The 24,017-nt window shown below is 61.4% G+C and overlaps 6 protein-coding genes across 15 annotated transcripts; 5 read left to right on the top strand and 1 right to left on the bottom strand.

Annotated features, from left to right (window-relative positions):
* The first annotated feature begins 699 nt into the window (after positions 1 to 699).
* On the top strand, positions 700 to 2,299 carry TMEM138 (transmembrane protein 138). 2 transcript variants are annotated; one of them, XM_071808747.1, is made up of 4 exons: positions 700 to 832; positions 905 to 1,076; positions 1,761 to 1,836; positions 1,966 to 2,299. In XM_071808747.1, the coding sequence occupies exons 1-4, from the start codon at positions 705 to 707 to the stop codon at positions 2,271 to 2,273; spliced, it is 684 nt and encodes a 227-aa protein (XP_071664848.1). In that variant the 5' UTR covers positions 700 to 704; the 3' UTR covers positions 2,274 to 2,299. The 2 variants fall into 2 exon arrangements, with proteins under 2 accessions (XP_071664848.1, XP_065695120.1); XM_065839048.2 differs by having other exon boundaries at positions 1,937 to 2,299.
* Positions 2,300 to 2,371: 72 nt separating this feature from the next.
* Positions 2,372 to 4,271, top strand: TMEM216 (transmembrane protein 216). 3 transcript variants are annotated; one of them, XM_065839053.2, is made up of 5 exons: positions 2,372 to 2,633; positions 2,815 to 2,916; positions 3,007 to 3,099; positions 3,701 to 3,902; positions 3,989 to 4,271. In XM_065839053.2, exons 1-5 carry the CDS (start codon positions 2,621 to 2,623, stop codon positions 4,005 to 4,007), a joined length of 429 nt encoding a protein of 142 aa, XP_065695125.1. In that variant the 5' UTR covers positions 2,372 to 2,620; the 3' UTR covers positions 4,008 to 4,271. The 3 variants fall into 3 exon arrangements, with proteins under 3 accessions (XP_065695125.1, XP_071664853.1, XP_071664851.1); XM_071808752.1 differs by having other exon boundaries at positions 3,656 to 3,902; positions 3,992 to 4,271; XM_071808750.1 differs by having other exon boundaries at positions 3,656 to 3,902.
* Positions 4,272 to 4,518: 247 nt separating this feature from the next.
* Positions 4,519 to 12,930, bottom strand: CPSF7 (cleavage and polyadenylation specific factor 7). 6 transcript variants are annotated; one of them, XM_071808735.1, is made up of 11 exons: positions 12,899 to 12,930; positions 11,798 to 11,895; positions 9,748 to 9,783; positions 8,982 to 9,200; positions 8,393 to 8,496; positions 7,967 to 8,112; positions 6,297 to 6,705; positions 6,103 to 6,221; positions 5,860 to 6,022; positions 5,582 to 5,755; positions 4,519 to 5,501 (listed from the first exon to the last, which is right to left on the bottom strand). In XM_071808735.1, exons 2-10 carry the CDS (start codon positions 11,849 to 11,851, stop codon positions 5,587 to 5,589), a joined length of 1,419 nt encoding a protein of 472 aa, XP_071664836.1. In that variant the 5' UTR covers positions 11,852 to 11,895; positions 12,899 to 12,930; the 3' UTR covers positions 4,519 to 5,501; positions 5,582 to 5,586. The 6 variants fall into 6 exon arrangements, with proteins under 6 accessions (XP_071664836.1, XP_071664835.1, XP_071664838.1 ...); XM_071808734.1 differs by having other exon boundaries at positions 12,860 to 12,903; XM_071808737.1 differs by having other exon boundaries at positions 4,519 to 5,448; positions 12,860 to 12,903.
* Positions 12,931 to 12,952: 22 nt separating this feature from the next.
* SDHAF2 (succinate dehydrogenase complex assembly factor 2) lies at positions 12,953 to 15,124 on the top strand. The gene is made up of 4 exons (XM_065839049.2): positions 12,953 to 13,063; positions 13,890 to 14,113; positions 14,639 to 14,748; positions 14,847 to 15,124. Exons 1-4 carry the CDS (start codon positions 13,049 to 13,051, stop codon positions 14,975 to 14,977), a joined length of 480 nt encoding a protein of 159 aa, XP_065695121.1. The 5' UTR covers positions 12,953 to 13,048; the 3' UTR covers positions 14,978 to 15,124.
* A 135-nt stretch (positions 15,125 to 15,259) lies between these two features.
* SAXO4 (stabilizer of axonemal microtubules 4) lies at positions 15,260 to 17,576 on the top strand. Of its 2 annotated transcripts, XM_065838988.2 has the most exons (9): positions 15,260 to 15,569; positions 15,653 to 15,761; positions 15,836 to 16,056; positions 16,458 to 16,558; positions 16,650 to 16,700; positions 16,784 to 16,870; positions 16,947 to 17,051; positions 17,163 to 17,235; positions 17,327 to 17,576. In XM_065838988.2, the coding sequence occupies exons 1-9, from the start codon at positions 15,443 to 15,445 to the stop codon at positions 17,455 to 17,457; spliced, it is 1,005 nt and encodes a 334-aa protein (XP_065695060.1). In that variant the 5' UTR covers positions 15,260 to 15,442; the 3' UTR covers positions 17,458 to 17,576. The 2 variants fall into 2 exon arrangements, with proteins under 2 accessions (XP_065695060.1, XP_071664845.1); XM_071808744.1 differs by lacking the exon at positions 16,650 to 16,700.
* Positions 17,577 to 18,083: 507 nt separating this feature from the next.
* LRRC10B (leucine rich repeat containing 10B) lies at positions 18,084 to 19,748 on the top strand. The gene has a single exon (XM_065839008.2). It carries the CDS (start codon positions 18,156 to 18,158, stop codon positions 19,002 to 19,004), a length of 849 nt encoding a protein of 282 aa, XP_065695080.1. The 5' UTR covers positions 18,084 to 18,155; the 3' UTR covers positions 19,005 to 19,748.
* Positions 19,749 to 24,017: the final 4,269 nt, after the last annotated feature.

Raw genomic sequence — 24,017 nt, 5'->3', positions numbered from 1 at the left:
CCTCGCACGTCCCTCCCGGTGTCCCCGTCCCCTCCCTGCCCAGGTGGGTGCACGGTGCTGGGGTGAGGAGTGTGACGCTGGGTCACAGCGTGTCCAAACCTGTCCCTGTAGCGTGGCCAGCTCAGCACTGCCCGTGGAGCCCCGGGCTTTGGCAGGAGCTCTGAGTCTTACACGTCTCCATCGTCTCCGAATTTCATAGAATCATAGAATCTTTTCAGTTGGAAGAGACCCTCAGGATCATCGAGTCCAACCATAACCTCACTCTAGCACTAAACCATGTCCCTAAGAACCTCGTCTAAACGCCTTTTAAACCCCTCCAGGGATGGTGACTCCACCACTGCGCTGGGCAGCCTGTTCCAATGCCCCACAGCCCTTTCTGGGAAGAATTTTTTCCTAGTATCCCACCACATCTGTTCCCTGAGATGAGGGCGACTCTGAGGCTGGAAGGCGGGAGGGGGAGACTGAACCTGAGGGTGGTGAGAAGAGAGGGGAAATGATTTATTTGTGAGCGTGGCTCTGCAGCTGCTGCTGCTTTGACCCAACTTTAAGGAGGTTTGTGAGGCACTGGGGGTGCATCCCCCCCACCAAAATAAACCTCTGCCACTCTGCAGGTACCAGCTGAGCCCGTCAGCTCCGCACCATGAGCAGCCGGCTCTGCTCTTGGGGATGCTGGGGCTGAGAGCTCCAACCCCTGGGGAAGGAAGATGCTCCAGACCAGCAACTACAGCCTGGTGCTGTTCCTGCAGTTCCTCCTGCTTTTCTACGACCTTTTCGTCAACTCCTTCTCGGAGCTGCTCCGCGTGGCCCCCGCCGTCCAGCTTGTCCTCTTCATGTGAGCACTGGGTGGGCGGGCAGTGCAAGACGGCTGGGGGGAGTCTCACCGCATCTCTCTCTCCTCCCACAGCATCCAGGACATCACCATCCTCTTCAATGTCATCATCATCTTCCTCATGTTCTTCAACACCTTCGTCTTCCAGGCTGGCTTGGTCAACCTTCTCTTCCACAAGTTCAAGGGGACCATCCTGCTGTCAGCAGCTTACCTAGCGCTCAGCATCGCCTTCCACGTCTGGATGATGGTAGGGATAGGCAGGGACAATTTAGTGTCCCCCTGTGACTCCCTGCACAAATACCGGGCTGGAAGGGAGCTGCCCCATCCCCAAAAATCCTCCTTTCCTCCTTGGGGAAGCCCAGCAGCCTCAGTGCTGCACAGGAGCCGGCGCTGGGCTAATCCCTGCTTGGGGCCGTGACAGCGGCTCCTGCTTTACCTAGGATTAATCCCCAGCAAACGCCAGCGCCCAGGACAGCCCCGTCCCCAGCACCGAGGGGCTCTTGGGGGTCCTGCTTCTGTCCAGGCAGCATTGTCCCCTTCTCTCCTCCTAAATAAAGTCCCTTCTGTCCCCTGCCCCAGCCACCAGCCTCCATAGGAGCCACCCACACACTGTGCCCCACACTGGACACCCTCCGTGGGGCTCTGGGTGAGGGTCTGTCCCCCCATACTGCCCTGGGGAATCACTTTGGGCTGGAGGGGCTGCGCCACACCAGGGTGCCGGAGCAGGCGGTGGTGCCGGCGCTGCCCACACCGCGCGGGCGGGGGATTGCTGGGGATTTGCCGGGATCTGGAGTCTGAAGCTCAAATAGGTCCTGCTAAATCCCCTGAGCTGCTTAATCTTTGGGGTGAGGGGCTGCTCCCCCAGTGGCTGCTGCCCCCAAAGTAACGCAGGGTTATTCCTGCCTCCCGTCCATCTGTCTGTCCGGCTCAGAACCTGCGCTGGCGGGACTCCAGCCGCTTCGTCTGGACCGAAGGGCTGCAGACCCTGTTTGTTTTCCAGCGGCTGGGTAAGGACTCATGGTCATGGGGTCCCTGCTGGGCTCCTGCCCCTTTTGGGGAGCCCGTGCGGGTGCAGGTGGGGTCCCCCCTCACTTTGCCCCCCCACAGCGGCTGTGCTCTACTGTTACTTCTACAAGCGGACGGCGGTGCACCTGGGCGACCCCCTCTTCTACCAAGACTCACGCTGGCTGCGCAAAGAATTTGCCCATTTCCGCGGCTGACGGCTCCGCTGGGGTTCTGGGGGACCCACCATCTGTCCCCTCGGCTCCCCGGCAACCTCCAGCGTCCCTCTGCACCTCTGCGGTCCCTTTGGGGACGGCTCCAGCCCTGTCACCTTCCTCTCGGGGAGCACCGGCGCAGCTCCTGCGGGTGCTGGGGATCGGTGGGAGGCTCCATCCCAGTGCCACAGCGCCTGTTGGGATTGGAGTGTTTTAGTAAAAAGTAAACAAATAAATCGACCACATTTTGTAATTTCTGTGTGCCCTGGCCCCCCCGGTGATTCCCTTCCTCCCAGGGATGGCAGCTGCTATCCCCACAGCCTTATCCTGCTCCCCGCAGCCACAGAACGGGCCTGTTCCCACCTCGCAGCATGGGACGCTCGGCCTAACGGAGGCAGAACCGGAGGGAGGAACCGGGGTTCCCCCCAGCCACGTCTGCCGGACGCGGGACTCGAACCTGTGGTCCCGCGCTGAGTCCTCCTGAACCATAGAGAGGGCGGGGAGAGCGGCCGGCTCCTTTCCCGCCCAGCGAGGGCGGTTGCGGCGGTTGCGGCCGTTGCCATGGAGATGGAAGATGGCGCCCACGAGTGAGTGCGGGTCCGCGGCCAGAAGCGGGGCCAGGACCGGGGGATGGGGGCGGAACGGGGCCAGGACCGGGGGGAGCAACGAGACCAGGACGGGCAGCGGGTTGTGGGCTGGGATCGAGGTTCCGCGGGGCGGGGGGCCGGCCCGTGCCGCCCCCACCCACGGCCGCCGTGCCCCCACCAGGCCGCCAGCGCTCCTCGGCACCGCTGCAGGTCCTGCTGTTCCTCAACGGCTGGTACAGCGCGACCTACTTCGTCCTGGAAGCTTTAATCTTCGTCTACAAGGGTGAGACCCCCACCCCAGATCCCTCCCGGCTCCCCGCGGGCTGCAGCCGCCACCCCGGGCATGGGCTGATAGCAGCGGCTCTGCCCACAGTGCTGCTGCTGCCATATCCCTTCACCAACCTGGTGCTGGACGTGGTGCTGCTCCTCATCTACCTCGGCACTGAGGCCACACGCATCTTCTTCGGTGAGTCTTGGGGACAGCGCGGCTGGGACAGTGTCCCCCGGGGTGACAGCAGTGCTGGAGGGAGTTGAGAGAAGGGAACGGAGCTGGTGAGGGGCTGGAGCACAAGGGTGATGGGAGCGGCTGAGGGACCTGGGGGTTCAGCTGGAGAACAGGAGCTGAGGGGAGACCTTCTGATCTCTGAACTGCCTGAAAGGAGCTTGGAGCCAGGGGGGTCGGGCTCTGCTCCCCAGGAACAAGTGCCAGGAGCAGAGGAAATGGCCTCAAGTTGTGCCAGGGGAGGCTGAGGTTGGATCTGGGAACAATTTCTCCCCCAAAGGGCTGTGGGGCATTGGAACAGGCTGCCCAGGGCAGTGCTGGAGTCACCATCCCTGGAGACGGACATGAGGTTCTCAGGACATGGGGCAGGGACAGGGGTGGGGGAATGGTTGGACTCAATGATCTCAAGTGTTTCTTCGACCCAAAACGATTCTGTGATTCTATGACACCAGACTGCAGAGCCCTCCCCGGAACTGCTAGGACCCCAATGGTGCTATTTACCATGTCCCTCCCACCACAGAGTCCCCTGTGCGTGTCACCCCCCCCATAACCACACACCCCACAGGCTCCAAGGGCAACCTGTGCCAGCGCAAGGTGCTGCTCTCCATCAGCCTGGCCCTGACCGGGCCCGCAGCCGTGATGGCCGTGTATTACCTGCTGCTGCAGACCTACGCCCTGCGCCTGGAAGCCATCCTCAGCGCCATCCTCCTCCTCTTCTACGCTGCGGAGGTGCTGCTGGGCGTCCTGGCGCTGTTCTCCTTCTCCAGGTACCGCCGGCCCTTTGTGCCCAGAGGAACCAGCACGCTGAGCTCTGAGGTTTGGCACTGACACATCCCCTTTCTCTCCTTCTTAGCAGCGCGGATTCGTACTGAGGCCCCGTGCCATGCCAAAGGATCGGGCGCAGGAGCCGGCAGCTCCATTTCCAGCTCCGGCACCCGCAGGCAGCACCAAGCAGGAGTTCCCCCCTGCCTGTGCCCACGGGTGACCTGCCGGGTGGCACCAACCCAGGACTCACCCCCCAGGGCTTGTGACACGCGGCTCAGTTCGAGGTGCAGAGAACTGTTATTATTTTTTGGTTTTCTACTGCCTTCTCAAAATAAGTCACTATTTTCCAATAAATATTTATTTTTACCTGCTGCTTGGGCATGTGGGTTCCCCCCATGAGCTACCAGCACCACAGCTCTGAGCTGGCTTGGGGGGCCCCTCAAAAGTGTCACAGGATGGTGACAACTGGGGACAGGGCACAGCAGCACTAACAGTCCCCAAGCACCACTCATCCCTCCCACACAGTTGCCCTAAAACGCTCCCAACCCCACTTATTACCTAAAAAACCAATAATAATCATAAGGAGGAAACGCAAGAGAAGAACCTGACGGCGCCGTCTAAAAGATCGACAATGTCATCAAGTTTATTACACAATTTCCAACCTATCGGAAAAAGACAAACAAATCTAGTGGCTGCGAGCGGGGGGGCAGCGCCTCACTGGGGGTTAATCGGGGGCTGCTCTGCGCTGTTGCCCCCCACTATTTGGAAAGAAAAAAACCTAAAAATTTGTGTCGTTAAGTAAAAAAAAAATAACCAGAACTGTCCCACCGAGCCCCACCCCCCCGGCACCTCACGGTACTTTACAAGACTCTTTTTTTAGTTAGTTTGTGTGATTTTACCCTAAAAAAAGACCTCCGGAGCCGGGCTTCTCCTGTCCACAGTTCAGAGGGTGATGCCACCCACCCTGGATGTCACCTTGTGTTCCCTCAGCTCCCTCTCCTGCCCCAGGGACCCCAGAGGGGTGCGGGGTTTTGGGGGGGCTCTGCCTCCTCCTCCTCTTCCTCTAAAACAAGGAAGATGCTGCGGGAGAGGTGGCTCCGGAGCTGCTGTTGCAGGAGATGAGCGTGGGGGTGACAAAGCCACTGCGGCAAGTGACATCGGGGCAGAGACGCCGCCAGCCACGATTCCCCTTTCGGGGGGGGGGAAAACAGGAGCATGGCAACTCACAGGGCTTGTCACGGGGACAGAAGTGTGGCCAAAAACCCCATAGCAGAGTCAGGAGCCGTCCACCCTCCATGCCTCAGTGCTGTGTGGCACCGGGGGGGCTCCATCCCCTCCAGCCACCCCAAAAAACAGGTGACGAACCCCCCTCCGTGGCAAAAAAAAGCACCATTTCTCTTTGGGTCCGAGTGTCCACGGAGCAGAGCGGGTGTTCCCCGGAGCAGTGGGTGCAGGCAAGGCCACGAGGTGGGGGTGGGAGCCCCCTCGGGCACCCGGAGAGAGCTGGGGAAGGGACAGGGGGAGCGGAGCGGCCTCGGTCACGTAGTCCTGGTCGAGGTGAGATACGAGTCCGTTAAAAACCACTTAAACTGTCAAAACTCCTGTGGGGAGAGTGGAGCGGTGAGGGGGACACCCAAATCCTCAAGGGGGGACACCTGCGGCCCCCCTGCCACCACCTCACCTGTCTCAGTGGTGCCGGTCCCTGTCTCTGTCCCTGTCGCGATGTCGCTCGTGCTCTCGGTTCCGCTCTGAGAAATAATCCTCGTGCCGATCGTCACCGTGGAGCAAATCTCGGTGCCGCCGGCTGCTCTCGCGCGACCGGCTGGGAGAGCGCTCCCGAGATCGGTGTCTTTTCCTGAGGAAAAAACAACAAAAAAAGGTTTAGTCACCTTTAGGGATGTCACCGGGATGCAGAGCCCCAAGACGGGGTGCAGAGGGGCCCCCCTGAGCCACTGGTACCGGGAGGAGCTGCTGCCGGTGCTGTAGGACTTGGCCTCGATGCCGTGCAGACAGTCCTTGAGGGACGAGAGGAGGACGCGGCACCGCTCGTCGCTGGCGACGCGGGACTGTTTGATGACGGCGATGGCCGTCAGGAGGGTCTCGATGGCATCGCTGTAATCACCTGTGGGGCGGGAGAAGGGGTGAGGGACGCAGGTCTGTCCGGGGCTGGGGACACGGGGGACATGCGGGGGTGAGTGGTACCTTCGCTGGCGCCAGACACTGCCTTGGAGATGGCACTGCTGGAAATCGCCCGGTTCCTGTTCATGATCTCCTCAAACTCCAGGTCGCTCGCAGGGGGAGCGGGCAGGCTGAGCTCCCGGCTGCGTGGAGGCACGAACGGGGGTCAGCCTCCCCCAAAAATCCGGTACCCAGCCCCCCTTATCACCCCGCGTCACCTGCTGTGGTTGTAGGGGGCCATGGCTTTGCCGTAGGTGTCCGGCGGAGGAGCCAGCGCCGTGTTTGGGGGAGGGAAGAAGGCGGGATTGAGGTGCAGGGCGGGGGGCACAGCCCCCGGGGGGGGCACAGCCAAATGCGGGGGCAGTCGGGGCGGCGGGGGCATGAGATGCTGGTAGTGGATGCCTGGGGGGGGCGGGGGGACGCCAAAACTGGAGGAAAGGGGGGGCGGAGGCGGCATGGGTGGCGGGGGGAGCCCCATGAGGGGGAGGGCGGTGGGGGGGCGGCTGAAGAAGGGCAGGACGGAGCGGGGTTTCTCCAGGCGGGCGGGCGGCAAAGCGTTCCCCGTGGGCATGGCGCAGCCGTCCATCGAATCCACCGAGTCCCGGGAGTGGGCCCGCGGCGGCACACCTGCGAACGGCAGCGGGAAAGAGCCCTGAGCCACTGCCGGGGGGGCCGGGCCTCGGAGACCTCCTCCTCCTCCTCCTCTTCCTCCCCTTCCCCGTGAGATCCGACCCCGGGAGAGCTCGAGGTGCCCAGAGAAAGATCCAGGCTCCGCTTCCTGCTGCCTCGAAGGGGGGACCGGTTCTCCAGCTGCCGAGCAAGGAGGTCACAGGGAGAGAGCGAAAAGCCACAAGGAACAGCGGGAAGTCCCCAGCAAAGAGGTCACTGGGTCCCCAAAAGACATAAAACGCCCCAGAGAGCCCGAGATCCGCGCACGGATTCAGAAAGGCCTGAAGGTGAAGAACACGAGGGGACAGAACCCAAGTGCCGACAGCCACGGAGCTGCTGGAGGAAGGAAAACTCGGTGCTTAAGAGAGGGATGAGAAACCTTTGCTGTGTCCAAAGAAGATGAGAGAGGAGAGGGGATGACGGGGGACGCTGCCCGAGCCATCAAGCAGAGCACCGAGCTGGGGACAAGGGTTCACATCAGCTCGGCTGTGCCGGTGGCAAAGCCCCGCCTGAAATTCAGCCTCTGTGGGACGAGGGGCGGGAGAAGAAACACATCCTGCTTCCCAAAACATGCAGGGAGGATGGGACGGGGTCTCACAGCACCCTGTGGGTGCTGGAGCCAAAGGGAAGGTGTGAAAATCACAGCTGCCCCGCTACAACTCAGCCAGAGCACTGAAAAAATTGTTCTTGCGTGAAATGGGTCACAGGATCTACAATGAGCAAGAGAGTCCCTGCAGCTCGGCAGAGACCCCCCCGGCATGAGGTTGGGGTGTCCCATCGCTGCGGAGTGAGGCCAGGACCACCTTATTGCCCCCGGGCAGGCCCCAGCTGGAATCCTGCGTCCAGTTTTGGGCACCTTACCTCCGCAGGGATGGACAAATTCTGGAGGGAGATCCAGAGAAGAAGCTACTAAGAGATATTTGGAGGGTCTTAGCTATGTTGAGAGGCTGAAGAGCTTAAGCCCATTCAGTTTGGAGAGGAGGAGGAGGAGGCTACGAGGGATCTTCGCAGTGTGGGAAGCACCTAAAAAAAGGGGATCATAAAGACTCGAGTCAGGATCTAAAAAAATCAGACTCAGCAGCAAAAGGAAAACAACCCGCAGAGACTCCTCCTGCTCCCCCCAAAAACCCTGAGGTCTCGCCGAGCTCTGCTGAGGATCTGGGGGTGCCCACGGGCAGCATGGAGACCCCCCCGCACCCGCCACGTCGCCTCCACTCACGTTTGCGAGCCTGCGCCTCGAACTGCGAGAGGTTCTGCCGGGTCGCCAGCCTCACCTCCACCTTCTCCCCGTTCAGGATTTTGCCGGGTAAAAGCTCCAAGAGTTTGTGGACCGAGTTCTCCGAGGCGACCACCACCTCTGCGTACCTGCGGGGAAGCCTGTCACCCCCTGCGTGGGGACGGGGACACCCCCAGGGCTCCATCTGTCCTCGCAGGCAGAGCCCTCGCCTCCCGCTGAGCCCAGCCTGGGGTTAACAACCCCCCCAAACCCTTTTCCCGTGATATTTGGGGGTCTCTGCTTTGCCACCCCAGCTCCAGGCAGGGCTTGTGCCCCTCAGGACAAGCTCCCTTGCTCCCCAAAACACACAAAATCTGGTTCTGAGGGTCTAACCCTCTCATTTCCCCATCCCCCCAGCTCAGTTCTCACCCTTTGGACTGGCCATTCACTCGGTTCTCTGCGAATTTCAGCTCCACCACATCATAGACACCGACCGAGCGGATGGTCTGTATCAGCTGCTGGTCCGTCGTCCACTGAGGGGACAAGAGGTCGGTGTCACCTCACCCAGCCCTTCACAAGGCCCTGGTGCTCCCCAGTTAAGCCAGGCTTAGCACTCGGGGGCGCTGGAAGTAAAACCGCCCTCAGAGTCCACGCAGGGAGTTTAAAACAGGCCCTGGGCACAGGTCTCAGAGGTGTCTCTGGACAAGACAGAGCTTTCCCAGAACGGTCCCTGTGTCTGTCACCAGGAGAAGGGGACTCGGTCCCCAAGAAGGCAGAACCAGGCAGGTTTTTCTCTCACCCAGGCTGGATCTAAAACCCCTCAAGGCTAAAAATTCCTTTCTCCTGAAGATCACAGGGTCAAACCCAGCCCAGGACACCAGCTCGGCACAGACTGAGGAGGAACAACAGCCCAAACTGCCCTGCAGCCCCTCGGGATTCTCAGGGGGATCCCCACCTCCGTACACGCCCCAGGAGACCCCAAAAATCCCAGGCAGGTGTGCTGGAGCCCCCCACTCACCCAGGAGAAGCTGCCCACGTAGACGGCAGCTCTCTTGTTGCGCAGCCCGCTGTACGTGTACAGGATGGCGGGAGCTTTGTTGTTGGCTTTGGGAGAGGTTTCTTGGCGGATCTCTGGGGGAGGCTCCGAGCTGCCAGTGCGGTTTTCGGGGGGCTGCGAGCTGGCGGCTAACACGTCGTCGTACAGATCCATCTGATCGGCATTACTGAACTCTGAATCCTGCAAGGGGAGAGAGGGTGAGAACCATGGCACAGGCCTTATGACCACCCCCTGCCTGTGGGATCCACCACAACAGCTGCTTTTCCCCCAGTGCAATGTGGAAATCCCACCCAGTCCCAGAGTCGGTTTGGTTGGAAGAAACCCTTAAGGTCATTGAGTCCAACTGTTCCCCCACCCCTGGCACTGACCCCATGTCCTGAGAACCTCATGTCCGTCTGTCCAACCCTCCAGGGATGGTGACTCCAGCACTGCCCTGGGCAGCCTGTTCCAATGCCCCACAGCCCTTTGGGGAAGAAATTGTTCCCAGATCCAACCTCAGCCTCCCCGGTGCAACTTGAGGCCGTTTCCTCTGCTCCTGGCGCTTGTTCCTGGGGAGCAGAGCCCGACCCCCCCTGGCTCCAAGCTCCTTTCAGGCAGTTCAGAGATCAGAAGGTCTCCCCTCAGCTCCTGTTCTCCAGCTGAGCCCCCAGGTCCCTCAGCCGCCCCCATCACACTTGTTCTCCAGAAGGCAGCAAAACTCCAGGAAAATAGAACCACGAGCTTTTACCCCACGCTGGTTTGATTTTCCTCCTCCGAGCTTCACCTACAAGTGGCGGAAAAGCAAAGCAAAGCAAAGCAAACCCCGTTGGCAGCGCGGCCGTTCCCATCACGACCCAGCCACCGAGGAAGCTCCTGAGCCGCGAATTCGTGTGTCCCAGACCTGCTCGTCGATCCCCTCTCCCCAGTTGTATTTAATTTGGAGCGCGCAGTCAGCGCTGTGTTTACTACAGACCGTCCAGACTCATTGTTCATCCAGGTTCAGTGCGTGCTGAGCAGCGTTTAATCCTACAAATTACTCCGGAAGCAACACAGAGGTCCCGTGCAGCACAAAAACCGGAGATTCTGCTAATTTTTAATTTTAGAACTGCGAATGTACTTGGGACAACGTCTTCTGTCAGAGACAGCACAAGGTGATTAAATCCCCTGCGCTGCGATGCCCAGGCAACCACACACACAACACAGCCCTTGGCGAGCTTAGGGAAATACAAAAAATCCACCCATTTTCCCCCAAAACGCCCTTCCTGACAGCACCGTCTGTTTCTAAGGCAAGTTGTAACTTCTCTTTCAGCCGCAGAGCCGATAAAAAGGTTACGGGGTTTCAGCGATGTTTTTGCGCTGTTCTCCAAACAGCACCAGCGTTTGTTTAACCCGCCCTCCCACGCTCCCGCCCCCACCATGGCCTGAGGCTGCAGGAATTTCGGCCTGAAACGTTTCAGGAAGTCGAGAATGAAAATAAATAAGGGGCTGCAGGAGGAAAGCGACTTCAGGCAGGCTTCGCCTTGCAAGTGGGATCTTCTGGCCTTCATAAAGCCTCCATCTGCTCAGCCATGTCAAAGATCTTCTGTGTCCGGTCTCCAAAGCCGCCGGTGAAATCGTTCCATGCTGTTCCCTGCTCTGCAGCTCCGTGCTCTCAATGTTGCTTCACTTCTTTACTCCCTAACAGCCATGAGGGCAGGCCTGACCCCTCCCAGACCCTCTCAGCTCCCCAAAGGACATTCCTGCGTCAATTCAAGCCCCCGCTTTTGTCACCCATCCTGCTCCAGGCATCCTGGTGCCGGAACCTTTGCGGCAAAACCTTCCTGCGGGCTCAGCATTGACTCCACAGAACTGCAGCAGAATTCTTCCGTTGACTTTGCTGCTCATTTTCCTCCAAGATGTTCCAGACTTCCCAACGGCACAGTTCTTCTCCAGAGAGCAGACGTTATGTCCACTTCCACTACTTCCCTTTTGCGTTCAGAGAAATCGCCATAAACTAAGTTCTGTCATTATTCTGCACGTTTCTAAGCTCCAGCCCAGTGACCTCCACACGTTTTCTCAATCCATCCTCATCCCTGCAGCTCTCCCTTCCACTCACACCCATTTCCCCACTTCTACTGAAAGCAAATTGCATAAAAACATCCCCGTTAGGCCACCTCAAAGCCTGAGCGGTTCTGTTTGGTCCCAAGATTGTTTAACACACGGGGAATCAGGTTTATTCCGGGGGGTTTTTCAGGAAGGTCACAAGCATGGCAGAGCCAGAGGGCGTCCGGCTGCTACAGGCAGCGCAATCTGCTTTGCAAATCACCTTTCTAGCGAGATTCCCGTTATTTTTGGCAATGATACAGCCAGATCAGACCCTGCCCTGCTCCAGGGCGACTCCTCTCAGCAGGGAAATTCCAGCTCCTCCGTCCCCTGAGGCGCTTCACACCGTTTCCAGCATTTTGCTTTTCCCAGGTCTCCCAGGTGTCTCCTCCATGGGTCTTGTTTCCAGTTTTTGCTTCCTCTTGTCCTCCAGCGCAGACCAACTTTTCTTTTCCACAGCCCTTTTTGATCTTCAAACATCCACCTTCACACATCCGCAGCAAGACCCTCGATTCCTGACTCGTGATGAATTTAGGGACAGTCCCAGTCCTGGGTTCCCCCTGCCTGGGCACACCAGTCGTGTCCAGCCCTGTTAATCGCTCCAGCAGCTTGGTTAACCACTCCGGCACCTCGCTAATGAGTCGGCTAACGCCGGTTACGCTGTTTTGCCCCCCAAAAAAGGGGGATCTGCTCCCTGGTGGGACGCAGCACCTCACCTGGTTGAACTCCTCCTCGGCGTAGATGTCGATCAGATCCACCCCCTCGGACATAGTTCCAGAGACGGGACCGGGGCGAAGCGGCGAGACGGGGTGCACTGCGGGGGGAAACGGGGGTCAGTGAGGCACTGGGGACCTGCTGCACGTACCCCCAAGTCTCCTATGTCCTCCCCAGTCCCCGGTTTCCCTGCAGGCACCACCCCCAGCAGCCCCTCACCTCGGACACACAGGGACAATCACCCCCTTGCTGAAGGACACCTGGGGGACAACATGGCCCCACTTCCCCAGACCCGACTGATCCAGGAGGGGCAACAAACCCCCTTGGGGGGCAACAAACCACTTCAGGGGGAGACAAACTCCCTCGGGGGGGCAACAAACCCCCTCAGGGGGCAACAAAGTCCTTCAGGGAGTATCAAATACATCCATGGGACAACAAACTCCTCTTGGGGGCAACAAACCATTCACAAGGTAACAAAATCCTTCAAGGGGCAACAAAGCCCTCAGGGGACAACAAATACAGTCGGGGGGCAACAAACTCTTCACAGGGCAACAAACACATTTGGGAAACAACAAACCACTTCAGGGGGCGACAAACTCCCTTGGGGGGCAACAAACACACTTGGAGGGCAATAAACCCCCTTACGGGGTAACAAACCCCTCAGGGGGCAACAAATACAGTCAGGGGACAGCAAACCATTCAGAGGACAACAAAATCTCTCAGGGGGCAACAAACACACTCGGGGGCAATAAACCCCCTCAAATAGCAAAAAAACCCCTCAAGGGTAAACAAGCTCCCCTCAAGCGGCAGCCACAACCTGCCCTCCCACCCCGGGGTCCACAGCCCCCGACCTCCCTGCCCCAAACCCGGTGCCCCCCCTCAGGCAAACCCTCCACAGCAGAGAGATCCCCGGGGGGGCCCTAGCGCTCCCCACACCCCGAACCGCGCCGCCCCCCGGCCCAGTGCCCCCCCGCCGGGGCCGTGCCCGCCGTGTGTGTCCGGCGGGGCCCGGCAGGCCCCGGGAGGGGTCGCGGTGTCGCGGTTCCCCCGGCCCGGCCCGTTACCGCCTGCAGGCCCCGAGCGCGCCCGCCAACCGCGCTCACCGCCAGCGCCGCGCCACGCCCCTTCCGCCCCGCGCCACGCCCCTTCCGGCCCCGCTCTTGCGGCACCATAGAGTTGGACATCTCTCTCTCTCTCTCTCTCTCCCGTCACAGAGCGGCTCGAGTGGAGGGTAGAGCGGCTGCGGGGGAATCATGGCGGCGGTCGCGGTGAGAGGGTTACCGGGGGTGAATGGAGGTTATTGGGAGTGAATGGGGGTTATTGGGAGAGAATGGGAGTTACTGGGGATGAATAGGAGTTACTAGGAGTGAATGGGAGTTACTGGGGGTGAATGGAGGTTATTGGGAGTGAATGCGGGTTACCGGGGATGAATGGGGGCTTCTAGGGGGATGTGGGAAGGAGCCAAAGGCCTGGGAGAGGCAGGGAGGGCGGAGGTGAGGGAGGCCCGGGGGGCTGCAGGGTCTGGGGGAGGGCGGAATGGGGAATTGGGGGGGTTTCAGAGTCTGGGGGATTGTAGAAGGGAGGTTGGGGGGTTTCAGGGTTTGGGGGGTGTGGAATGGGGGAATCGAGGGGAACAAGGGATGGGGGGCTTTGGGATGGGGTACAGTAGGGTGTGGGATGGGGAATTGGTGGGGGTTCAGGGCCTGGGGGGCCGTAGAATGGGGGTTTGGGGGGTTTTAGGGTCTGGAGGGTGTAGGATGGGGTTTGGTGGGGCTATAGGGTTTTGGGGGGATGTGGGATCGGGGGAGCACGTGGAGCAGGGCCCAGGGGGCTTTGGGATGGGATACAGCAGGGTCTGGGGGGGTTATGGGATGGGGTTTGGGGGCAGCAGTGTCTGGGGGGATCATAAGGGGAGAATAAAAGGTAGCAGGGTCATGGGGGGGCTGTGGGATTGGGGCAGCAGGCTCTGGGGGGGCAGCGGGATGGGGGATCATGCCCAACAATTTTGAGGGGACAGCATGTGCTGGGGATGTTCCCGCTGCGCTGCCACAGCCAGGCCTGACGTCACCTACACTGTCCCTGTCCCTTTCCCAGCTGCGCTCCCTGCCCGGGCGGGCGCTGTGCTGGCACCTTTTCGGGGGGGTGTCCCCGCAGCGCAGCTACCGCGGGACATCCCCCGGGGACTCGGGGAAGGACATACTGGAGATCCCGCTGCCCCCCTGGCAGGAACGGCCCCACGAGCCGCTGGAGACCAAGCGTGCGCGGCTGCTGTACGAGAGCCGCAAGAGAGGGATGCTGGAGAACTGCATCCTGCTCAGGTGAGGGGCCCAGCCCTCCTCCTCTTCCTCCTCTTCCTCACTGTCAGGGCCGCTCTGTCCCTGACAACTCATCCCCTGCAGACAGGGACGTACTTTCCAGGAGCAATAACATCAGCTAAGGGAGAAACGCCGGTCGATGTGAGGGTGGTTTAGCTCCCCAATGACGCTACAGGTTTTTAATTAACAAGGAAAAGCCCTCGAGCGTTGCAGGAGAGAGTTTGGTGGGGTTGTGCGCAGCCGTAATCCAAAATGGAAGGTAATTCGGTGTTGGTTAGAGCAGGGAAGGCTGAATTGTTGAATAAATCCCCAAAAAAGCTTTACAGAGACCAGCGCTGCCGCTGGTGTGGGGGGAGCTCTGGGAGCTGCTGAGCTGAAATCTCTTGGGAATTACCTGTAATTTCTGGGGTGTCTGGAGGAGGCAAAGCCCGTCAGGTTTTAGGACTGGGAGTGGTTAACGGGAAGCGGGACACTGGCCCCGTTCTTCCTCTGCTCACCCACCCTCCTCCTCCTCCATCCTCTCTCCAGCCTCTTCGCCAAGGAGAACCTGAACCGCATGAGCGAGCAGCAGCTCAACCGCTACGACCGGCTCATCAACGAGCCCAGTAACGACTGGGACATTTATTACTGGGCCACAGGTACAGAGCAGCCGCTCCTTGTCCTGCGCAGGGCACTGGTGCTTGAGGACACGACAGAGCCATATTTTTTGCCCTTTTTCTGCTGTTTTTCCCTGCAGAAGCCAAGCCCACGCCGGCCGAGTTCGAGACGGACGTGATGGCCATGCTGAGGGACTTTGCCAGGAACGAGAAGAGGGAGCAGCGGCTGCGGCAGCCGGACCTGGAGTATCTCTTTGAGCCTCCCCGTTGATTCTGGGGGTCACCTGCTCCCCGCTCCGTCCCTGGGGCAGAGGAGGGACAGAAACACGGACACTGCTGCCCTCCCTGTGACCCTCCTCATCCTCCTCTTCCTCCCTCGGACTCAGGACACGGTGAATAAAGCCGTGGCTGCTGCTTCTGCTGCGTTTTCAGTATTTTGCTCTGTCACATGGAGATTTAGGCGCTCAGGGGACACTAGCACGTGCCAGCTCGCCGCTGTCCCCAACTCCTACCTGTCCCTTTGAAATCCTTTTTCTGGGGACCCACAGGATGTGGCCCCACACTTGGGGGGGTCTGTGATCCCCCCACAGGAGGTTGGAGTGGGACACCCTGCTCCCCAGTGACACGTCACCGCACATCCTGCTCTCTGGTGACACGTCACCGTGCTGGTTACCAGGAGACTGTGCCTGCGGGGACATTCCGCAGTCTCAGGGAGCTGCTTGGGGACAGCCCCACCATGGCGTCCGTCTGTCCCTTTGTCAATCCCCGTCCCCGTGTTAAGCTGCGGTCCTCGGTGAGGGGACAAGCCGGGGGCAGCACTGACATCATGAACTTCTACGCCACAACCTACGGGCTGGCTTATGGTACGGGGGTCCCGAAGGACTCCCCAAAAACAGGGGGGGCTCACTCTTGAGGCTGAGCCCCCCTTGTCCCCGCTGTCCCCCAGGCCAGCCATGTTTCCGTCCCCGCCTCGGCCACCACACGGGCGCTGGCTTCGTGTCCAACTACCGCTCGGACGTGCCCTCCCTCCTCCGCTCGTGCGGCACCGCAGAGTGGTATGTACCCCCACACTGGGCTGGGGGACAACTTTTGGAGCCACTTTGTCACAGCTGTGTTGGCCATGTCACAGCCAGGACAGAATCTCGGCCACCACTGAGCACTTCCAGCCCCACTGGCACCCCGATGGCCGCGGCCTCCTGCCACGGCACCTGCACCAGCCGCCGAGCGGGTACCACCAGGAGTGTCCCCCCTGCTGCCTCTGCGCTGGGGGCGTGAGTCCCCAGCACAGGTGGCATCACCAGGACGTCCCCAAGTCACTTGGGGAGTGTGGCAGCAGCTGCACTCAGCCAGGTAAGGGTTTGGGGGGGTTGGTGGCCCTGGGGACAGCTGTGTCCCCAGGAGGGTTTCGGGGTGTTGGGGGGTCTCGATGCCAACTCCAGCCCCAGGAGGCTTTGGGGGGGGATTGGTGGCCCCAGGGCCAGCTCTGTCCCCAGGAAAGTTTGGACAGGGTTGGTGGCCCTGGGGACAGCTCTGTCCCCAGGAGGGTTTGGGGTGTCCGTGGCCCTGGGGGCAGTTCCAGCGGGGGCGTCCTCCTCTGTGTCACTCATCCTTGTGACCCCCCAAACACAGGGGGACAGGCTGTCCCCAGCGCTGTGACACCAGGAAATGCCATGGCTGGCTGTGGGGTTGGGGACAAGGCTGGGGGACAGGGCTGGGGACAGGGGGTCTCCCTCCTCATTTTTTCCCCACAGACATCCTGCAGAAAACAAGCATCGGCGCCACGGAGCCATCGGGCTTCACCAAGGCCTTCCCGCGGGGTGACAATGTCCTGCCAGCCCTGTCAACCCAGCCCGTGAGTCCCCACCCCGCCATGTCCCTTGTCACCCCCCACCAGCCCCCCAAATCCTCTCTACACCCCAGGGGACACTTTTTTCCTCCCACAGCTCAGTGTCAGTGTCACCAAAACGGATTATCTGCCCTCTGTGTGCAGCCGAGTAAGCAGGACAGGGGTGGGGACACCAGGCAGGGCTGGGGGACAGGCAGAGGACACCCCTATCACATCTCTGTCCCCTCGCAGGGCGATGAGACGCTCCCAGAGCTGCCAGGGGGCTCCGAGCGAGGCAGCGGCTTCACCCGGGAGGTGCCGAACTCCCTGGGCACAGTGGTGAGCAGGACCCTCCCTGTCCCGCTGCCTTGTCCCCATGTCCCCTCCCCATCCTCACTCATTGTCCCCAATGCAGGACTTGCCCGTGGTGGGTCACGCCGTCCGGTTCGTGTCCCGAGGGCTGCGGGCACCACAAGGGACACGGGACAGGCTGCTGGGACGGCAGAAGGCTGGCAGGATGGTGGGTGCAGATGTGGCCTTGTCCCCAACCCTGTCCCCTTACCCAGCAGGGCCATCACCATCCCTGTCCTTGTCTCCATCCCTGTCCCCCCAACCCCTCTCCATCCCCTAGGAGCCATCGGGTTTCACCACCAACAATAGCCAGTACATGCCCCCCCGCACCGCCATGTCCCCCACAGCGCCAGGTGAGTTTGGGGTGACCCTGGGACTGGGGTTGTCATTGTCCCAGGGGGATTGGGTCCAGCCCCCTCACCCCGTTTCTCCTGGATTTTCCAGCCCGGTGCTGGCGGGACCCAAACCTGACGGCCAGACCCATGGGGGGGATCCAGCCCCTGCGCCCCAGCGGCTTCAGCACCAACAACCACCCCACTGGGGTTGGGGACACCGGTGGGCAGCCCCCTGGGTGACACCAGTGGCACCCCAGGGGCCACAGTCTCACTAGTAGCCCCCAGTTCTTTGGGGACCCCCTCAGTCCCTGAGAGCACACAGAGAAATAAAGACTGAGAATGATCTTCCTGGACACAAAGTCATTGTCACCTCTGCCCCCCAGGTCCCTCATTTTGGGGGATACCTGCACCCCAAAGCTGGCAGGAGGATTTTGGGGGGTGGTGCCACCTGGCCGGCAGCCACTGGGGGGCTGTATGAGCCTGGCTTTGTGTCACCAGCTGTGGGATGACACAGCTGGTTTGTGGCAGGGGACAAACTGGGGGGGGACAACAGGGACAGGAGAGGAGGAAGGAGACCCCAGGCTGTCTGCAGGGTGGGATCACATGGGGTGACGGGGTGACAAGGTCCCTCCCTGGCCATGGGGTGTGACATGGCACTGGGGGGTGGCTGTGTTGGGGGACACACACCCTGCAGCACCTCCTGGAGGGTCCCACGGGAGATTACGAAGGGGCCTCCAGGCCCACCCAGCGCTGGGGGAGATGCTGATGGTGCCTGGGTGGGGCAGGGTGGGGCATGGGGGCGTGGCTAGGCGGGACGGGGGCATGGCAACTGCTCAGGTGCCGGGAGGGGGGCGTGTCTCCCGCTGGCAGGCCCCGCCCCCGCGTTCTCATTGGCTGCGGGCGGTTGCCGCGGCAACGGCGTGGGCCCCGCGGCGGGGATGGGGAGCGGCGGCTCGGCGGGGCTGGCGGTGGCCGAGGGCCCGGAGGGCACCGAGCAGCGGCTGGAGGTGCGGGGAGGCCGGATCCCGCCGGCCCTGTGGGCGCAACGGGGTTTACGGAAGCTTTACCTGAGCGGTGCGGGGCTGCGGGAGCTGCCGGCCGAGCTGGGGACCCTGCGGCACCTCCGCACCTTGGCTCTGGATGGGAACGAGTTGCTGGAGGTGCCCGAGGCCGTGTGCTGCCTGCCCCGCCTGGCGCATCTCTACCTGGGCCGCAACGGGCTGCAGGGGCTGCCGCCCGCCTTCGCCCGCCTGCAGAGCTTGCGCTGCCTCTGGCTGGAGGGAAACTTCCTCGCCTGCTTCCCCCGCGCCCTCCTGGGCCTGCCCGAGCTGCGCAGCCTCCAGCTGGGTGACAACCGCCTGGCCCACCTGCCCGCCACCCTGCCCCGCATGGCCGGCCTGCGAGGGCTCTGGCTCTACGGGAACCGCTTCGAGGAGTTTCCCCCCGCTCTGCTGCGCATGGGTCACCTCCGCGTCCTCGACCTGGACCGCAACCGCATCGCCCGCTTCCCTGACCTGAGCGGCCTCACCGCCCTGCGCCTCCTCTCCTACGACCACAACCCCGCGCGGCAGCCGCCCTGCGTGGGGGACGCTGTCCGGCTGGTGGGCGACGGGGCGCAGGAGTTCATGGAGGCACGGCAGGAGCGTCTGCAGAGCCTGCAGCACCAGGAGGAGGAGGAGGAGGAAGGCACCGAAGCCCTACCGGTTGCCCCTGGGGACAGCTCCCCACTACTGGAAAACGGGGACAGCAACTTTGTGGCCCTGCCCGGCTCCCCGGAGGAAACATGAGCCATCAGGCTGCAGCCAGACGCCCTCAGGGATGCACAGCAGAGGGATGAGGATCCTCCACTGCCCTCCCAAGGACTCCCAGCTAGAGCTGGGGAAGAAGGGAGCTCACAGCCTCCACGCAAAGGAAAACGAGGACCAGCATCTCCCAGCTGAGACAACAAGGAGCTGCCACCTGGATCTGCACCACTGGGATCCACAAGCCCACCTCAGAGCATCCCATGTAACCGCAGGGTGCCTTGCATGGGGGGAAACAGCCCCCTGCCTTGATGGGTGACCCCACAGACCCCCTTGCCTGCTGGACAGGCCGCACGGTGCTACTGAGAGCCCGGTGTCCCCCAGATGCCAGCCCACGAGCACAGGGACCTGCCTACCACTGCCTCCACACGCGTCCTTTGCTCCTGGCTCCGTGGGGCAGGACAGGAAAAAGTAGCAACTTTTGCATCAGTTCCACACGGACCCCGTCACCCTGAAGAGCAGCAAGGCTTGAGATTGAAGACGCAGATCCCTCCTCACCCCAGAGATCCCTGTCCTGCTGCTGGAATTGGGCTGGGGAAGAGAGAGGGCTCTGCCGGGCTGGGGAAGGAGCCCATGGAAACTCCACTGGGGCACAAGCCCGTCTCAAACCTGGAAAGGATTTTGCCCCTGTACAGGAAGAGGAGCAGCTCCCCCTGCTCCAAAATGGGCACTTATCCTTCCTCTTTCCCCTCCCTGAGCTCTGTTTGCACCAAACTCAAGCAATAAAAAAGCACAAACCTAAGAAATCCTGGTGTCAAAGAAAGGTGATGGGCTCTGTTCTCTGGTGGGGATGCGGGTGAGAAGGGGGCTGTTTGGAAACTGCTGGCAACACAGCATCATGTCCTGGTGCAAAACCGCCAGCTCCTCTTATTTTTAAGACCCCAGGGAGCCCCGTTTCCCTCCGCCCGGCTCCCTCTCTCCGCCGAGGCACCCCGGTGCCAAACGCTGGGGTATTGTTGGAGGTTTCAGACCGCGCATCCGCTTTGCATCGCGAGGGCTTTGGGTTTGGGGGCTGGGAGGCAGCCAGCGCTCCCGCCACATCCTCTCCCACGCTCACGAGGCTTTTTCCCCCCCTCCTCGCTCTGCAGCGGGAACCGCAGCTATTTTAGACGCACCGGAGCATCCTCGTCCGCGGGATGCGCGGAGTGGCTGATGAGGCTTTTGCCTTTCCAGCAGTAATGAGGCGCCGTTTCCATTCCCGCTTGCGGAGGGTGGGTCCCAAACCCACCCAAGCTCAGCAGGAGCTCAGCTCACCGTCCCCACTCAGGTTTGGGGACAGGGACAGGCTCTTGGTCCCTTCTGCCACCTGGGCAGCCTTCGCTGTGGTGGTTGTAACGGGCAGAGCATCCTGACATGCGGCACCTTGGGGTGCACCCCATCGATTGGGGGTGCTACTGCTTTGCCTGGGGAGACGCAGCTGCTAATTAGCAGGTAATTAGCCATCACCCAGTGGGGTGCTGGCCCTGGCAGAGACCCCTGCTGATAAGCAAGACACACATTTCTGCCTGGCACAACCCGGCTGCTGTCACCTGCTCCGTGCAGACCCCTGCCAGACCCCCAGGACAAGGCGTGCAGGTGGCCCTGGGTGTCACCACACTGTCCCCACTGCCAGGGTCGGATCCAGAAGCTCCGACACCCTGGGAAGCAGCTCCCTGCAGCCTTTTCCCACCCCTGGGTTTCCCACCCCGGCGGGGGGAAGGAACTGGGTTGGGGTCTGTGGCACCGATGACAACTGGCACGGTGACGTGGGCACCAGGAGCTGCCGCAGTCAGCAGAACCCTCACACATTTCTGCTCCGCACGAGTATTTTTGGGGCACCGCCGGAGCCCCGGCAGCCGGCAAGGCGTGCGCGCAGCGTGCATCATCCATACGTCTGTCTCTATATATATCCCTGCCCACCCGCGCAGCCCCGCGTCGCAGCGTTTGTGGCCTCGCCGGGATCACGCTGTGATTCCCATCTGCTCCCACCGGCCGTGGGGACAAAGGGACAGGCTTGGGGGGTCACTGTGGCTCCGGACGGTTCCCCCAGGTCACTGCACAGGGCCAAGAGGATTCTTATTTTCACTGTTTTCAACATGCAGCGCGATAAAAGAGATGCAGCTCTGGTGTGACAGCCCGGACAGCAGCCAGGCGCAGTGACACCGGTGCTGTTGGTGGCTTGCTGCTGCCAAAATCTCCAGATTTGGCTCAGCTGGACACAAACCAGAGCCTGAACGGGTTGGAGCAGCAGCGACCTGACCTCTGCTGGGACACAGGAGCCAGGCAGGGTACAACCTTGTGCCCTGCTGTCCCCCACTGCCACCAGCTGCTGGGGATCTGGAGGGACACGATCCCAGGCACGGAGGACACGGCTCTCCTGCCATCCCCAAGTTTGGAGTTTCTTTTATTTATTCAATACCAGCGTTGGTTGAATTATTTAAGAGCCACTCGAGCCACTGCGGTGCCAGCCACGTGTCACCTGCCCGCCCGGGACACTGTCCCCCCTCTCTGTCCCCCCCGCAGAGCCATATCCCAGTCCCTGTCCCCATGTCACCCCCAGGGACCCAGCCCAGGGGCCCAGCCTTGCTGGGATGGACACTCACCCCTCTGTCACCCTCACTGGCTGTGTCACCTGGGGCAGCGTTGTCCCCCAGGGCTGGGGGGGGTCCCCAAAGCCCCTGCAGGGACCCCAAGGGAGGATCCTACACCCCTCCTAGGAGCCACCTCAAGAGCCTGCTGCCTGCTAGGGCTGCTCTTAATGAACCCTCATTAATTACCCTCATTACCTGCCCTCATTAGCAGGCCCAGGTGTCTTTCCTTGTCCACTCCCTCTGCAGGAACTGTTTCCCCTCCCGTCCTCCCCAGCACGTGTCCCCTTCACCAGGGGGTCCTCGAGCATCATCTGTCCCATTGTCCTCCCTCCTTGTGCATGTTGTGGGGGGGATGCTCAGTGCTGGGGGGGATGCTCAGTGCTGGGGGGGATGCTCAGGGCTGGGGATGCTCAGTGCTGGGGGGATGCTCAGTGCTGGGGGGGATGCTCAGTGCTGGGGATGCTCAGTGCTGGGGGGATGCTCAGTGCTGAGGGGGATGCTCAGGGCTGGGGATGCTCAGTGCTGGGGGGATGCTCAGTGCTGGGGGGGATGCTCAGTGCTGGGGATGCTCAGTGCTGGGGGGGATGGTCAGTGTTGGGGGATGCTCAGTGCTGGGGGGATGCTCAGTGCTGGGGAGATGCTCAATGCTGGGGGGATGCTCAGTGTTGGGGGGATGCTCAGTGTTGGGGGGGATGCTCAGTGCTGGGGGTGCTCAGTGCTGGGGGTGCTCAGTGCTGGGGGGATGCTCAGTGCTGGGGGGATGCTCAGTGTTGGGGGGGATGCTCAGTGCTGGGGGTGCTCAGTGCTGGGGATGCTCAGTGCTGGGGGGATGCTCAGTGCTGAGGGGGATGCTCAGTGCTGGGGAGATGCTCAATGCTGGGGGGATGCTCAGTGTTGGGGGGGATGCTCAGTGCTGGGGGTGCTCAGTGCTGGGGGTGCTCAGTGCTGGGGATGCTCAGTGCTGGGGGGATGCTCAGTGCTGAGGGGGATGCTCAGTGTTGGGGGGATGCGCAGTGCTGGGGGGGGATGCTCAGTGCTGGGGGGGATGCTCAGTGCTGGGGGGATGCTCAGTGTTGGGGGGATGCTCAGCCAGGTGCAGGTGACACTGTGACCCCCCCCGGCCCGCAATCCCTGCAGTCACAGCTATCAGGGGACCGCAGGATCCGTCCCCCGCGCCCCTCCCGGCCCAGAGACGAAGCACAGTGGCAGTTACTGACTGTCCTTTATTACCGAGAACAGGGGCTGCCTCCAGAAAACGAGGGGCCCCGCTCCCCAAAAATAGGATTCTGCAAAGAAGGCGCCCCAACCCTTGCCACCCCCCCAGCCCCCCCGGCCTCTGCTGCTGTTATTGGAAAAGGGATCTGGTCACAGCCACCCCACGCAGCAAAGCCACCGGCAGGGGTGACATTGCCGGCCGGGCACCCCCTCGCCGGCTGGTCTGGGCTTTTCTCTTTTGTTTTTATTATTGTTTTTTTTTTTATATTTTTAATTTTTTTTTTTGTCTTTTTCGCTGTATTTTACACACCAGTTGGATGTTACTGTCACATGAAGAAGAAAGATACCTGAACAAGAGAACGGCTAAGAGCTCTAGAGTTAAAAAATGAACACACGAGGCTCCGGGGGAGCCAACTGGAGACAAGAAATCCTTCCCAGGGGACAGGGGGTGACCGAGGGGCCGTTTGGGGACACCCACCTTGGCACAGCCCCCCTAGCTCGGGGGGACCCCGGCACAACCCGCTGTAGTGCCCGGCTTTGGGGTGCCCCCCCCCGCCCTGGACGTGTCAATCTCTTTTGTGTTAAAAAATAAAGAGAGAAAATGATAAAAGTACAAATGTCCCTAAAAGCGTCAGTTATTACTGTAGTAGCAGTAGTATGACTTCTCTCCAGATTGTCCAAAATCGGCTAAAGAGGGACTGGGGGGGCTGGCAAACCCCCATGGGACGGTCCCGCTGCCACCGTGTCCCCAGGCGGCTCGTCCCCCAGGGCACTGGTGACATCCCCATCAGTGGGAGGAGGGACTAGCACCCTGGGGACTTTTGGGGTGTTCTGGTGCGGGATCCCCCCACCCCGTGACTTGGAGAAAACCCCATGGGGGTTCAAGCGGGTGCCCCCCCCAGCACCCCATGTCCCCACGCAGTCCCGCGGGGTGGCATTAACGCTCGTGGGGACACACACGCCACCGGCTGGGACATGCTGTGGCACAGGGGCAATGGTGACAGGGTGACACGCTAAAAGTGGGCTGTACGCAGCCCCCGCAGGGGACAGCCCCCGGTCTCGGTGGCACCTGGGGGCTGTGGCTCGGTGGCACTCAGCAGTGGGGTGTTGGTGTCCTTGGTGTCGTCCCCACGGGTGCGGGAGGGGTGACAGGTGGCGGGTCCCACGGGGACAGCAGGAAGACTGAGGATGGGGGACCCTTGGCCAGGGGAGG

This window comes from Patagioenas fasciata, chromosome 5, assembly GCF_037038585.1.
Source record: "Patagioenas fasciata isolate bPatFas1 chromosome 5, bPatFas1.hap1, whole genome shotgun sequence".
NCBI classification, from domain to species: Eukaryota; Metazoa; Chordata; class Aves; order Columbiformes; family Columbidae; genus Patagioenas; species Patagioenas fasciata.
This window is presented reverse-complemented; position numbering and strand designations above follow the sequence as displayed.

What these genes read in the sequence shown, in the direction of transcription:
- TMEM138 (XM_071808747.1), top strand. Translation starts at nt 705, where the DNA reads ATGCTCCAGACCAGCAACTACAGCCTGGTGCTGTTCCTGCAGTTCCTC. An exon ending in GTCCAGCTTGTCCTCTTCAT is followed by an intron (nt 833 to 904) that starts GTGAGCACTGGG and finishes CTCCTCCCACAG; the next exon opens with CATCCAGGACATCACCATCC. An exon ending in CCTTCCACGTCTGGATGATG is followed by an intron (nt 1,077 to 1,760) that starts GTAGGGATAGGC and finishes TGTCCGGCTCAG; the next exon opens with AACCTGCGCTGGCGGGACTC.
- TMEM216 (XM_071808750.1), top strand. An exon ending in TTTAATCTTCGTCTACAAGG is followed by an intron (nt 2,917 to 3,006) that starts GTGAGACCCCCA and finishes CTCTGCCCACAG; the next exon opens with TGCTGCTGCTGCCATATCCC. An exon ending in GGCCACACGCATCTTCTTCG is followed by an intron (nt 3,100 to 3,655) that starts GTGAGTCTTGGG and finishes CTCCCACCACAG; the next exon opens with AGTCCCCTGTGCGTGTCACC.
- CPSF7 (XM_071808735.1), bottom strand. Translation starts at nt 11,851, where the DNA reads ATGTCCGAGGGGGTGGATCTGATCGACATCTACGCCGAGGAGGAGTTC. An exon ending in CGAGGCGCAGGCTCGCAAAC is followed by an intron (nt 6,706 to 7,966) that starts GTGAGTGGAGGC and finishes TGCCGTTCGCAG; the next exon opens with GTGTGCCGCCGCGGGCCCAC. An exon ending in GCCCCCTACAACCACAGCAG is followed by an intron (nt 6,222 to 6,296) that starts GTGACGCGGGGT and finishes GCCTCCACGCAG; the next exon opens with CCGGGAGCTCAGCCTGCCCG.
- SDHAF2 (XM_065839049.2), top strand. An exon ending in GAGAACTGCATCCTGCTCAG is followed by an intron (nt 14,114 to 14,638) that starts GTGAGGGGCCCA and finishes TCCTCTCTCCAG; the next exon opens with CCTCTTCGCCAAGGAGAACC. An exon ending in CATTTATTACTGGGCCACAG is followed by an intron (nt 14,749 to 14,846) that starts GTACAGAGCAGC and finishes TTTTCCCTGCAG; the next exon opens with AAGCCAAGCCCACGCCGGCC.
- SAXO4 (XM_065838988.2), top strand. Translation starts at nt 15,443, where the DNA reads ATGGCGTCCGTCTGTCCCTTTGTCAATCCCCGTCCCCGTGTTAAGCTG. An exon ending in TGCCCTCTGTGTGCAGCCGA is followed by an intron (nt 16,701 to 16,783) that starts GTAAGCAGGACA and finishes GTCCCCTCGCAG; the next exon opens with GGCGATGAGACGCTCCCAGA. An exon ending in CGAACTCCCTGGGCACAGTG is followed by an intron (nt 16,871 to 16,946) that starts GTGAGCAGGACC and finishes TCCCCAATGCAG; the next exon opens with GACTTGCCCGTGGTGGGTCA.
- LRRC10B (XM_065839008.2), top strand. Translation starts at nt 18,156, where the DNA reads ATGGGGAGCGGCGGCTCGGCGGGGCTGGCGGTGGCCGAGGGCCCGGAG.